The sequence below is a fragment of the Podarcis tiliguerta genome, assembly GCF_965153285.1.
Source record: "Podarcis tiliguerta genome assembly, chromosome: 1".
In the NCBI taxonomy this organism is placed as follows: domain Eukaryota; kingdom Metazoa; phylum Chordata; class Lepidosauria; order Squamata; family Lacertidae; genus Podarcis; species Podarcis tiliguerta.
In genome coordinates, this window is record NC_139534.1 from 23,892,678 (window position 1) to 23,907,106 (window position 14,429).

The 14,429-nt window shown below is 41.2% G+C and overlaps 1 protein-coding gene across 1 annotated transcript in view; it reads right to left on the reverse strand.

Annotated features, from left to right (window-relative positions):
• Nucleotides 1–223: 223 nt before the first annotated feature.
• The window catches only part of TTN (titin), a 285,564-nt gene continuing 271,358 nt past the window's right edge, over nucleotides 224–14,429 (reverse strand). Inside the window, exons 308-318 of the mRNA XM_083403724.1 lie at nucleotides 14,125–14,427; nucleotides 13,449–14,033; nucleotides 12,770–13,075; nucleotides 12,369–12,668; nucleotides 11,450–12,025; nucleotides 11,061–11,366; nucleotides 10,373–10,966; nucleotides 3,005–8,958; nucleotides 2,757–2,910; nucleotides 1,667–1,960; nucleotides 224–1,534 (exon numbers count right to left, since the gene is read on the reverse strand). Of these exons, the coding sequence (XP_083259850.1) occupies nucleotides 1,242–1,534; nucleotides 1,667–1,960; nucleotides 2,757–2,910; nucleotides 3,005–8,958; nucleotides 10,373–10,966; nucleotides 11,061–11,366; nucleotides 11,450–12,025; nucleotides 12,369–12,668; nucleotides 12,770–13,075; nucleotides 13,449–14,033; nucleotides 14,125–14,427 (9,665 nt within the window). The 3' untranslated portion in view covers nucleotides 224–1,241. The remainder of the gene's footprint in view (nucleotides 1,535–1,666; nucleotides 1,961–2,756; nucleotides 2,911–3,004; nucleotides 8,959–10,372; nucleotides 10,967–11,060; nucleotides 11,367–11,449; nucleotides 12,026–12,368; nucleotides 12,669–12,769; nucleotides 13,076–13,448; nucleotides 14,034–14,124; nucleotides 14,428–14,429) is intronic.

The following is a 14,429-nucleotide window of genomic DNA, read 5'->3' on the forward strand; positions in this document are numbered from 1 at the left end:
GTTCTGGCTTCTGAGATTCAGAATATTTTTTTTCTTGTTTTCCTCCTCCAAAAACTAGGTGCGTCTTGTGGTCTGGTGCGTCTTATAGAGCGAAAAATACGGTAGTTTTCGTTGGATGTAGCGAAGAGTGAAAATAAGCAGGGAGAAATCTGACTTGAGTAAGATGGACAGTGGCTGAATGTGGTAAATGCAGGCATCCAAAAATAAAGAAACGTACACTTGATGAGGTGCAGGTAGCATGCTTTATTTCAAATGAACAATACTATCTCGAGGAGGTTCAACAAAACAGCTAACCGAACAACTTACTACTACATAAAATAAAACTAATTCATTTTTTTTTCTAAGTTCAGGGCAAGATGTGATGTTATAACAACAGTTTTAGCTTTTCTTAAACTGTGGTTCAAATCTTAGTTGCCTGCAGTTGACAGTATCTAGCCCAAATCCTAATTGCTACCACACAATCACTGCATCCTAGGAACCTCCAAGAGTTGGTACTGTTTCTGCACTCGAGTACCCAAATGGCTTTTTTTTTTTTAACGGGATGGCCAGGTGATGTTACTTTATTGGAAAGCTATTTGGGTAGTCGGCGTGTCAGAAACAATACGATAGGTGCTGAACAAAATGCTGGCCGCTTGCACTTTGTTCAAGGTATTGCGAGTCAGTCATGAACAAAATATAGTTTTGACGTTGATCAGATGTAACATAAGATATTAAAGTGTGGCTTACAGGAGGGTATTTGCAAACCTCACCAATGCCTTATGTCTCTGATTCAAAATAAATTCGTGCACGTATAATGAAACCGTGCACAGCATCATCTCTTAGGTGTCGGTAAAATAAGTCATCAACAGGGAGCCTCTCTACCTGTTGAGGCATTCTTAGACATCAACATTTTGTTGAGGCACAAAAATTAGTTAAATGTTGAGCAGGGTATTCGTTCCCTAAGAAACTTTCTCCTACCAACGGTTTGTTCCAAAAGTTACATTTTAAAATGTCATAAAATAAATGGTACAAAGCTCCATAACCGTTATCTGCGGCTATATACAGTATGTACATGTCAAATGAAAAATTGTTTTAAAGTCAAATAATAATGACTATAAGTCATAGCGTCTATCCTTGGACTTTGTCTGGTTCAGGTAGGTACAAAAATATTTTTTTTATATATATTTACAGATCAATTATTTCAGTCCATATGAATCACTTGCCAAAAGTCAAGTGCCAAAAAATAAAAAAAGATCAAGCTTTTAAATGGATCGAATGTTAATATTCACAGTGGCAGAGTCGGTGCCAAAATCATTTCCTAAATTCAGTGTATAAAGTCCCCCGTCGTCCTTTTGAACATCCATGATGATAAGAGTGGTTAAGTCTTCACTGGTTTCAACGTGGAATCTACCACCTTGACTAGAAATGCTTTTCCCTTTGCAGGACCATGTTATGTCAGGAGTAGGGTCACCAGTGAAGGCACAGGATATGGTGAGAACCTTTCCTTCCTCAATGGAGATATCGTTCGGAAGAGCTTCAATTTTGGGTGGTATTCCTTTGCAAAATGGGAGGGGGGGAAAATCAAGTTAGTTCTTAGTGGAAACTGAAGTTCTACTATAATGACTAATTCTACATATCTAGGATATTGTGGTGTTTTTCTAACTCTACGTATAATAGTATTGCTCACCTCTCATACCAGATTTAACCATTCTACTAGAAGAACTCTCCAGTTGGGTCAGACTAGATTTCCCCATTATACTGCTGGTACTCATCTCTACAAAGGATTCTTGCATGGAGGACATGCTTTTGGCAGACATGCTTGCAAATTTCATCTCACTCATGCTGCTACTGCTGCTACTGCTGAACGAAGCTTCTTGTTTAGAAGCGGACATTTGAAATGACTGCGAAGAGAAACTTTCCTGCATGCTTGCATCACCACTTGTTCTCAACACTACCTCTTTTGGAGGTTCTTCAATTAGAGCTGTGGACAATAGCAAACATAGAACGGAAAAACCAATGACATCACGTTGACTGGTAAGCCATGTGACTTAAATATATATATACTTTATGGATGGAGAAAGAGACTGGCTTGCTGTTTAAGGAAAACAGAGTTTCATTGTAATAATGTTCCTAATCATGGAGTAATAATGATAATAATAATAATAATATCAAATTAATATGCATGCTGTTGAGAAGCAACATGTATTCCCGTTGAAACTACTACTACTTCTTTAAAAAAAAAAAAAAGATACAGCCCCTTTGGATGGTGGTTTGTTTCCCCTTCCTATTTTACATAACTCGGCAGGTATTCTGCCATTAAAATACTACACCACCATAAAAAAAAACACACTGCCGTTTTCCTTAAACACAAGCACATACATACATCAACAACAAAACATAGAGAAACCCGTTGGCTCCTGGTATCCAGATGATTTTAAAATGCAGCAAGTTTGTATCTGAGAAGTTTAATGAAACGTAAGAAAAAAATTCAGAGAACTAACCCTTTGGGCATTAATTATTCTGATAGTTTATTAAATAGTGATCACTGGAACCAACGGGTTAATAGCAAGATGTTCAAAGCCTTCTGGTAACACTGAGCGGGTGAGAAACATATAAGTACATATATTTTAAATTCAGTATTTTGTAATTATAATGTATATTGCATTTTAGGTTCAGTAATGAAACCAACAGCTCGTTAAAGAATCAAAACAATCAACTGCTTTTGCCATATCGTAGAAGGCCTACTCATATTAAGACAAGACTTTAAAAAAACTTACGAAGGACGGTCAGAGATGCTGTTGCAGAACACTGCCCATGGAAGTTTTTCGCTTTGACTGTGTATTTTCCACTATCACTCACTGCAGCATTTTGGATTGCAAGAGAATAAACATTCTTGGAGCGATTTACTCGGATGTTGGATGAGAGAGCAATCTGATAATGAAAGAGATACTTTGTTAAGATCAAATTATACTCAGGGTTATGAATCGATCATTTAATTTCAAGGCTGACATAAGTAATTACTTACTGGCTGGTTATCTTTAAACCAGTGGATTTCAGGGGAAGGATCTCCAGAAACTTCACAGGTAAGCAACACATCTTGTCCTTCATTGATGTTTTGAGATTTCGGTTGTATGATAAAGGCTGGGGCATTTGATTGATCTTTTGAAAGACTCATTTCAAAGTGACATTTGATGATACCCTGTTCAGTCTTTCCTTCACAGGTAAGTATTCCTTCATCTTTCTGGGTCACTTTTTGGATAGTTAGAGTATGATCACTTCCTGATACACCATATCTATAATCTTCAGAGTTAGTTAGTTCTATTCCATTCAGTAACCATTTTACATTAGAAGCACCAGCAATACTGGCTTTAAGGGTAGATTTTTGACCTTCAGACACAGTCATTTTAGTGGTAGTAGATTTAACTTCTGTGTAAGATGTTTTAGCTTCATCAGACACAAGAGACTTTTTAATATATTCTTCTTCGACCACTGCCTTTTCTTGAGAAGTCATTGCAGATTTTTTCTGGGCAGATACCTCAAGTATTTCAGACTCTTTCTGAACTGATTTTTGAGTTTTGCTTAAGCTTGACACCTGAGAATGAATACTTTTAAAGGCTTGGCCAACAAACTGAAAGTTGGTTTTGGAGGCGCCACCTTCCCCAAGAATCTCACAGGTATATTCACCTTGATCAGATTCCTTGAGGTTATGGATTTTAAGTTCATATGTTCCATCAGCTGCATAATGAAATTTGAAATGATCATCCTCTTTTAGTTTCTTGCCATCTTTGTACCAGGCTACTTCTCGGACACTCAAAACACTGCTTTCAACTGAACAGACGAATTTTGCTTTGTCCCCGGAAGCTTCCACTTTCAGCTGTTGTTTTATCTTAGGGGGAGCAGCAACAGGCAAGTCTGCTTTCTCTGATGGCGTTGTTTTACCTGCAGGTGTTGACTTGGCTTTAGAGTGTGCAGGAGATGGTTCAGGGGATTTTACTCGCTTGGGAGATTTTACTCTGTCTGGGGACTTCACATGAGGCTCAGGAGATTTGACCCTTGGAGGTGATGTAATTGCTTTTTCTGGGACCCTTTTCCTTTGTACAGTCAAACTAAAGTGGGCTTCCTGTCTTCCTTCAGAATTTTCTACCACAACAGTGTAACTTCCTTCATCTGAGGTCTGGACAGATGAAATTTCAAAGGTTGATTTATACTGCGTACGTGTTACTTGGAAGCGTCCAGAAGAAACAATAGCTTGACTTGCACGGATCCATGTTACAGTTGGTGTTGGTTCACCATCAATGTCGCAAGAAAATCTTGCAGTCTCCCCTTCAGAGACAGTGATTGACCGTGGCTTTGTTAATATTGTTGCAGGCAGAGTGGTCTTAAACTTCCGATGAACAGCTCTTTCTTCCAATGATTTTTCCTCTGAAGCACTGACTCTCATTTCAGCAGAAGCATGGTGCTCGTACGATGATAGCGATTCTCTGGTTTCTGTCAGTTCTGATTTGCTTGCTCTTATTGAAGAACTTGCTTCTGTTTCAGAGACTTTCTTAAATGAGGAGATTGCATATGCTGCAGTCCTTGTCAAGTCTGGTACAATAGATCTAGGCACTTCCTCATCTCTTCGCTGGGAGGTATATGTAGTGTAGTCTCCTCCTGTAACATCTAATGTTGCATAGTCAGAACATTCTCCTTTATAATTTGTGCACACAGCACGGTATGTACCACTATCATCAATATGGCAATCAAGAATCTCCAAGGTTAATACGCCACTAGTATTAGTGAAATGAATCTTATGGCTTTCCTGAATTTCAATGCCATTGTGATACCATTTCACTTCAGCAGTTGGTTTCGACTGGACATTCAAAATGAATCTGGTGTTGCTGTTACACGGTACACGGTGTGAGCGCATTCTCAGAGTTATGCGTGGGGCATGATCCAGAGTGAAAGGTTCTTGAGTCAGAACTTCATATTTCCGTTCCATTGTTTTCTGGGTTTTCAAAGCAGCTTTCATGGATTCATACCTGGAAAAAATATCAAATCTTGCGGTCCTTTCAAATCGCGAGAGAGATCTCTCACTAGACACTGGGCTTGGTGAGCGTGGCCGTGTTCTCTCTGGGGTAGGCGATCTCCTCTCCGTTTCTTCCACAGGGTGTGACCGGGGTCGAATTAATTCAGACACAGGACGCATTAATTCAATGTAAGTTGGAGAAAGAGAGCGCCTTCTTCCTAGTAATCTTGAGGGAGGAGAAAATTCCCTGTGAACGTGCCTCACCATTTCTATTTCTTCCTCTTCCTCTTCTGATCTGACCTCAGTTATTTCTCTCTCTCTCCTTCTTCTCAGGCGGCTCTTTTCTTCTTGTGACATATACTCAAGCTCACTCTTGTATTCAGCAAGCCGGCGGGTTGTTTTTACTGGTCGCAGCAGCTCCTCATCCTCTTTCTCGGACATTATTCTCTGTTTTTGTTTTGGTGGTCTATAAATTGCTCTGTCATGGCGTTGCCGGAGCTGTGCATAAGATGCAGCGGTATCTTCTTTAGAGGGTATGTGGTAAGTGCCATACCTCAGCTCTCTTTGCCTAGATTCCTCTGTGGCAATATGAGCATCTGCTGCCGTGTAATGGAGAGAAGACAGTTCAAAGCGTGGAGGGCTTCTGCTTGGAGGTGATGCAGAAAAGCCCAGCTCCAGTTCTTCTTCAAGTCGCAGTCTTTCTTCTTCAGTTCTCTTCATGGCTAAATAATCATCAACTGGTAGCAGCAGTTCTTCATCTGACAGGTCACTAAGTGAGCGTCTTCTTGGTCGGTAATAAAATTCATAATCAGGAGATGGTGTACGCCGGCGTGCTGGCCTGACGGTCTCGAGATCATCTTGTGACAATTTGGGTATGCGCCACTTAGGTTTATACTGATCAGTAATGCGTGGCAGTGGCATCACATAGAACTGTTCCCATCTGGAAAGGCGAATGCGCTTTGGTCGCTTCTGAACAATTCTATCAAGTTTCCCTGGCATTTCATATTGGTCTCTCAGCTTCTTGTACCACTTCATGTCTGACATCGGCACAAACAGTTTGATGTTCTGATCTTCTTCCAGAGTAGCGGCTGCATGTCTGCGAGGCTCTGGGATCTCATAAGGCATACGGAGTCTCTTTTCTTCTTTAATTTCTTCCTTTTTAAGTTCAAATTCACCTTTGACAGTCTTAGTGCTTACAGCTGGTTTATACAGGATAGCAGCTTGTCTGAGAGCTTCCTGTGCTACATCTGTCAATGGGACAGATTCTGTTCTAGAAAGGATTTCTGCCATTCTCACTGTCTTGTCAATGCTCTTCTGTACATGCTTTTGCCGCTCTTCTTCACTCTTGTATTGACGCTTGATATATTTTGAGCGCTCTACCTTCAAGTAAGCCTGGCAACTTGTTGATCCAGCACTGTTGGTAGCGGTAACTCTGTAATAACCACTGTCTTCTGGTAAAGTATCCCTGATATGCAAAGCATAGTAATCTAATCCTTCATGTACAATTTCAATATTTGGACTAGCTGATAAGGGCTGTCCATCCTTTTCCCATTTTAGTTCTGGTTTTGGTATTCCAGATACTCTTATCTCAAAGCAGATACTCTGGCCTTCTTGGCATTCTGCATTTGCCAGTAGTCTTTTGAACATGGGTCTCATCGTGGTAGCCTCTGGAGGAGCGTGCTGAACAACGGTTAACTTAGCTTTGCAGCTGTCCTCGCCGTATTTGTTGCGAGCCAGCACAGTATATTCAGCATCATCATCTTCATTGACATTATGGATGAGAAGCTGATAAAGACCCTTATCAGTTTCAAAGGTATACTTCCTGTCATCATCTCCTGGCTTGATCTTCTGACCTGATCTGAACCACGTTACACGAGGTTCCGGGTGAACTGTTATTGTTACTCCAAACCTGACATTTTCACCAACGTAGGCAGTACGGTTGTATAAAGGCAGCGTAAATTCTGGTGGCTTCTCCAAAAGTCTCAAGGTATCTACTCGGCGCTTCACTCTCCTGACAGTTCTGCGTCTGTAAAAGTCAGAAACTTCTCTCACACCTTTAACAAATAGCTCTGCGTAGGAACTGTCTTCACCATAGTCATTTGTAACTTTGCACCTGTAGGTACCGTCATCTGATTTAGCAATGTCTTTGACATACATTGTGGCCACTCCTTCATGGTAGCTGATCTCATGTTTTTCACTGTTCTCCAATTGTCTGACTCCAAAGTACCAGCTTACTTCTGTGGATGAATCATAGTTCTCAATCTTGCAGACATACTTGGCATGCCCACCTTCTTCTCCAACAGCATGCATTATCTGCCCAGTAATGGGTCCAATGTCAATTGATGCCACTTTAACTTTAGCAACTGTAACGGCCTTCTGAGATCTGACTGCACCACCCCATGCAACTCGGGCTGCTGACACAACTGTGTTCCATTCCTTCTTCACCAGTGTTTGATAATAACGTCTGTGTCTCAGTGTTTTGATAACTTTGGTGCTTGTTTTCTCTGTCCTTTGCTTCAGCCAAGCATGTTCAAGGGCTTCAGTAGCAGTCATACGAGCTCTCCTTTCTTTTACTAGCAGGCGGTCAACAAAGTCCAAGGCCTCAATACTGATATCTTTGAAGGCTTCTTCATCAAAATTGTATTCAGCACTTATGATGTTTTCAATTGTTTGTTGGTTTGTTTCAGCAATGAAAGGATTCAGGCCGCTTAGAAGTACATACACTAGGGTCCCAAGTGACCACATATCAGTGGCTGTGTTGACCATATCATGCTGATGGACTTCAGGCGCATAATATTCAGGGGAAGTAAACTGGAGTCTGAAATTATCACCAGGTTTCAGCTGCCTTGCCTGACCAAATTCAATGATTTTAACTATAGAGCTTCTTCTTGTAAAATAGATGATGTTCTCTGGCCTGATATCAAAGTGCCCAATGCTATGACTGTGCAGGAATTCAAGTGCTTCACATACTTGACGTACATAGCTTATAATTTCTCTTTCATTAAGTTCAAATGCAGGAGTATTAAGTCTTTCAAAGATGTCAACTCCAGATATGAACTCAGAGATCATAATAAGTTCTTCTAGGCTTTCAAATGATTCATGAAGCTGTAAGATATTTCTGTGCCTAGCAATGTTGAGGATGGAAATTTCTTTCTTTACGAGCACTTGATCAGCACCTTTTACTTTGACAAACTTGGCCAGGTAAGTCTTCTTTGAAACTATCTCCACACACCTGTGGGCAATTCCAAATTGTCCCCGCCCAAGTTCTTCAGCAATCATATATCTGTCATAGAGTTCTTTTGTATTAGAGTGAGCTGCTTTTGCTGTAGTGACTTCTCTGGCCTCATCAACTTCTTCATCATAATTGACTGTTCTGGTCTTATCTTCCTTTGTTATTACAGAATCTGTAGGTTCAGAAGGCTGGCTTTGTCCAAATTTATTCTCTGCTATAACACGGAATACATAGCTTGTCTTGCCAAATAGGTTTATCACAGTGTATCGAGTGTCACGAGCCTGGCCAACACGAATCCATCTCTCAGCTGTGGTAGCGCGTTTCTCAACAGTATAGTGTGTGACTCGGCTTCCGCCATCATTTGCTGGAGCATTCCAGGTCAGGTTGACCGAGTCCCTTGAAACCTCGCTTGCTTTCAGACCTCTTGGGGGATCAGGAACATCAGCGACATCTAATTCAACTGTTTTCTGATCAATGCCAAATCTGTTTTTAGCACAGACAATGTAGAAGCCTGCATCTTTCCTGTCCACACCATTAGGGAAAACAAGAGATGTGAATGACCGTGTCACGATAACTTGGTAGTGTCCATTAGTATCAATAAGATCTTGCCCTTTCTGCCATGTGATCACTGGATCAGGCTTGCCACTGAATGGGATTTTGATGCTGATGACTTCACCACGGAGAGCGTGAACGGCTCCCATGCCTTCAAGATTTTTAGGCAAGTGGATCTTAGCAGGAACTGCAGCAAAAAAACACAGAGGGAAGGGAAGAAAGAAAATGAGTGTAAACTATTGCTTTAAAGTAAACCGAAACACTGCTTTAAACAGAGACTGATTCAGAAGGCCTCAGGCATAGTGGCTAATATTTGCAACAAACTCTTTGTAATAAACTGAGACAGAGGGATGTAGGCAAAGGAAACTTGGACCCTACTCCAGCTGGACCCTCCACAGTTCCGTCTACCATCAACTCTGCCTTTGTAAAGGATTTCAAGAAAGAGGGCTGCAGGCAAAGACCTTCATAGAGCCTGCTCCACCTGGACTTTCTACCCTCACTGGTCTATCTACCTTAAACGGTTAAATAGGAAGGATTCCAGGAGAGAGGGGAGCAGGTGAAGACTACAGGGCCTCTCTCACAGGGCCTTTATACCAGAAACTATTCTATGGGAAGGATGCTGATGACTTTTTAATATGTTAATATTGTTTATTGTGGAAGGAGTTATATCCTGAAAGGTGGAATGTAAATAATAGAAACAAACAAGACAGACAGACACTCCCCTTAGCTATACTCAGCCAGCTGAGCAACAACAGCTGTTCAGATTACAACATCAGGGGATCGTTAATCTAGTCATAGTGCTCCTTTCCAATAATGTTAGAAGCTCTTTACCAGACAAGTGTGTGCAAGAGCCTTTTATCATTTTACAGTCTGATAACATCTTCAACAAAACCAGACCAATGCTACTAGAGCACAGACATAGTTATAAATGTGAATGTTTTGTATTTAATTGTTCTAATGAAAATTCTGTCTATTATGACTAACAGAACAATCCTGACCCCCAAATCCACTGGCTGGACAGGGCTAAGTTTGGGTGGTCCTTCCTCTCCATCAGTAGGGGGACATGCCCATCATGGAGGCCCTTCTGATGCCCACAGAAAACTCTGTTGGTTTAGACTTAGCTGGTGATGTTTTCACCAGCAGTAGCCAGGCTAAGCACTGAAAGAGGGCATTTTGAGGGCAAATCAGAAACCGCATTGGATCTGCTGGGGTACAAGCCCTTCATTCTTTTTGGAGGACCCTGGATCAGACTCATCAACTATGCCAGTTGTATTGTGTTGGAGCTGGTGTAGTTATTTCCTCCCATTACCTTGGGGGTGGGGGTGGGGATGTTCCAAAAGGGAACATGAGAACAAAAAAGGAGAAAAACATCTCTTCTTCTTTCCCTTGTCAGAGTGAGCCAGTAGAACATCTCGCATCTCTCCCACTTCACCTAGGACTACACCATAAATATCTAGATGACCATGCCACAATCTGACTTACTTTAAGGCTATTAAGAAAATACTATTCCAAACTCAGAGTTTCCACCCCCTCCCTGTAGCCCTTACTCTGTGTGAAAAATTAAATAAAAACTAAATTTAAGAGCAAAGCACATTACTTACCTTCAACATCCAAGGAAGCAGTTCCAGAAACAGATCCCCCCTGGTTGGTTGCCCTCACTTGATATACAGTGGCATCATCATCTGTTACATCTGTAATTACCAGTTGGTAATAGCCGCCCTTAAATTCTTGTATCTTCACCTTTTCACCATCTGGCAAAATCTCTTTGCCCTGTTTGAACCATTTTACAACAGGCTTGGGATGACCAGTGACTTTGCAAACAAATGTGGCATGACCTCTGAATTTCACATTTAGGTTTCTGATTTCTTCCTTGAAATGCGGTGCCTGAATTGCTACATCAGATTTGGGAGTGATTGGTTGTGAAATTTCACTCCATTCGCTTTCACCGCCAAGATTTTCACATTTTACACGGAATTCATACTCCAGGCCTTCAATAAGACCTGTGACAGAATAGACGGTTTCGCGTATTTCTTCTGTGGTTACAGAAATCCATTTGTTTTGTTTCTTTTCGCGTTTCTCCAGGAAGTAATTTCTGATCTTTGAGCCTCCATCGCTAGCAGGTGGCCTCCAAGAAACAACACAGGATTCACTTGTCACAGCAGATACAACTGGCTGACTTGGTTGGCCTGGCTTTTCTGTAAAGAAGAAATAATAATTTTCAGGACATGAAGTCAGTTTGCTTTGTTGAACTGCAGGTAAACAGAAACGTGGCTTATGGAACACACTTACCAAATGGAGTCTTGATAATAACAACGGATGAAACTTCTAAAGCTTCGCTGATGCCGAATGCATTCTGAGCAAAGACACGGAAATAATAGCCTGCGTTTTCAGTTAGGTTAACAATTCTGCAGGTTGTGCCAGAAATGCTTGAAGAAACCAGCTGCCACTCTGTGCCTTCTTTTGCTTCTCTTTTCTCTACAACATAATTTGTTACTAGAGCACCGCCATCATCTTCAGGTGGCTTCCAGCTGATGACTACAGAGTTCTTCAGCAAAGCTTCTATAACAATTGGCCCTGCTGGTATATCGGGTTTATCTACAAAAAGAAAAGGCAGTGTTTAAAGTTAAATAGAAGAAGTATTTCCCATGATTTCAAGAAAATTTAATGCCAAGACATACCTTGTATTTCCACGTTTAGTACAGTATCAACAGTTCCAAACGTGTTACTGAGTTGTACTTTGTAGTGTCCTGCGTGGGCTTTATGCTGTACGTTTTTAATGGAAAGGTGAGTATAATGCTCTGTGTTCTCAATAGTAATGTTTTCTGAGCTCTTCAATAGTTTCTTGCCATGGAACCAAGTGATAGCAGGCACTGGACGACCAATGTATACAATATGGAGGCGAAGTGTGGATCCTACACCTGCACAATATTTCTCTTTCAATGGAAAGCCTGGGTGGAATTGTGGAGGAGCTTGTAAGAGTAGCTTGCCACTACTTTCAACCTCTCCGACTTCATTGATAGCCTTGCAAGTATATATTCCTTCATCTTCCTGCTCTTCTGTGAGCACCGTCAGTGTGTGAGTGCGCCCATCTGATGACATCTTGTATTTTCTGCTCTGTACCAATTCTTTGCCGAAACGATACCATTTAATATCAGGAAGAGGTCTCCCAAGGATCTGGCATGATAACTGAGCTGATTCACCCAGATTAGTAGTAACATCCTTCATTTCTTGTCTTACTCCTGGAGCTTCTCCAGCTATATTTATAAAGGGAGAAAAAATGTATTGGAAGCTTTTTCCATTGTCTTTTATTCCACATTCCCTTCCAAACCATAATGCTGTGGTACCAAACATAATTTTTATGCTGCCTATTTAATGAATCATTAATTATATTAGCCCTGGAGTAGGAAATAGCTTATTTCCTTCCTCGAGGTCCATTCAGAAAAGTAAATACATGAAAGCAGAGTGTCCTAGTTACATAATGGAATTGCCAAATTACTTCAAAACCACTTTATACCATAGCACAGTTTACTGCGACACGTCATATCTTTTCAACAGCTACACAAAGCACAGCGAATATAATGGAATAGTTAAACGTACATGTCAGTTTTGTCTTTACTGCCATAGCTGTTCTACGAGGTCTGCTGAGTCCAGTCTCATTTTCTGCAAAAACTCTGAATTCATATTCTGTAGCTTCCAGTAAGCCTCCCATTATAAACTGCCTGTCTTTGTTACGTTCTTTATTGCACTTTTTCCAGGTAGACTCTCCAGACTGGCGATATTCAATCCAGTATCCGATGATTTCTTTACCACCATCGCATTCAGGGCGCTCCCATTCTAAAGTAATGCTATCCTTAGATATGGATGTGATCTCAATTTCTCCAGGCTGGCTTGGTTTGTCTGTAAAATTTCAAAGTATTTTCATTAAAAAAAGTGTATTTTCCAAAAAAAAAAACCCCGCCATACTGATACCCTCTAACACAGAAGTTACATTTACGTACCAAATGGATCCTTGCACACAACTGGTTCAGAAGCAGGGCTGGGTTCACCCTCACCGATGTCATTTTGGGCTACAATACGGAACTGATATTCAGCATCTGGAACCAGCCCTGTGACTGTATACATTGTAGTTGTGATGTGAGTCTTGTTGTGCCTGACCCATTTCTCAGTACTTGTTTCTTTACGTTCAATATAGTAGCCAGTGACGCGAGAGCCACCGTCATCTCTAGGTCTGGACCAAGTTAAGCTAATGGAACTCTTTGTGACATCAAGGATTTCTGGTGGATAACTTGGAGGCTCCGGAGGATCTGTTGAAAAGAATGTAACAATAACCATTGGTCCTTCTGGCATAGGAGTTAAGAGTATTGGACCACAACCATGGAAAGCTGGGGTCCCATGTCCGTTCAGTCATGAACTCACTAAACAGTGCTGTACATTTCAACTCAGAACTAAGTGATCCTAACTTTAATAGGACTTACTCCCAGATAAGCCTGTATAGGACTGCAACCTCAGTTACTTTTGGGCAGTCATTCTCTCTCAACCTAACCTACCTCACAGGTTTATTATCAGGATAAAAAGGGGGCAGACAATGTACACTCCCCCAAGCACCTTGGAAAATAAAATAAAGTATGTGAGAGATGCGCACACACATACATGCATTTTCTGAAACCGTATACTTACTCAAAGGTGTCTTTGGCACAACTGGCTCTTCAGATTTCAGGGACCTGCTTACACCAAACTGGTTTTCAGCACAAACACGGAAGTGGTATTCCACATTTTCTTTGAGTCCTTTCACTACCAGTGATGTACCCCTTACTCTGGAGCCAACGGTGTACCAGGCAGTCTTTGGTACTTCACGTCTCTCAATATTGTATCCTATTATATCTGCACCACCATCGTCACTTGGAGGCTTCCAGCTGACTCTAACAGAGCGTGCTTGTATGTCATCATATTCAAGTGGCCCTTCTGGTGGATTTGGAGTACCAATCACTCTGACCTTGATGTAGACAACCTTCTTGCCACATTTGTTTTCAAGCGTCAAATCATAGGTACCAGAATCTTCTCGTTCTGCATCTTTTATCACAAGTTCAGTATCTGATTCAGAAGTCGCAATCATGGCTCTCTTGGTGACATCATGTCCCTCTTTAGTCCATTTGCATATTGGAATGGGTTTACCTTTAATTGGCACTGTAAGCTTAACTACTCCACCTTGCCTTACAAATACACCTTCCAGGTATTTTTCATCAAGTTCATAATCAGGGAGTTCTGGGAAGAGGAAAAAGAGATCATGTTATGTATGCAGAAAGCTAAATAGTGCTATGTTCTTTAAAATTTGTATTTCATTAAAACATCTTACCAAGCATTTCAGTCACTTTGACTGTTCCGGGCACATCAGCAGGTTCGCCAGGGCCACCGAGATTGCATGCTATAACACGGAATCTATACTCTGCACCTTGTGGAAGATGTGTTAGAGTGTATTCACGGATCTTGGTGGGGGTGGTATTGCATTTGGTCCATTCAAACTGATCAACCTTTTGCATTTCAATCAAGTAGCCAGTGACTTTAGACCCGCCTTCATCTTCTGGTGGACTCCAAGCCAAGGAAATAGATGTTCTTGTAGTATCTGTCACTCTTGGATTCTGAGGTTTACCTGGAGGAGCT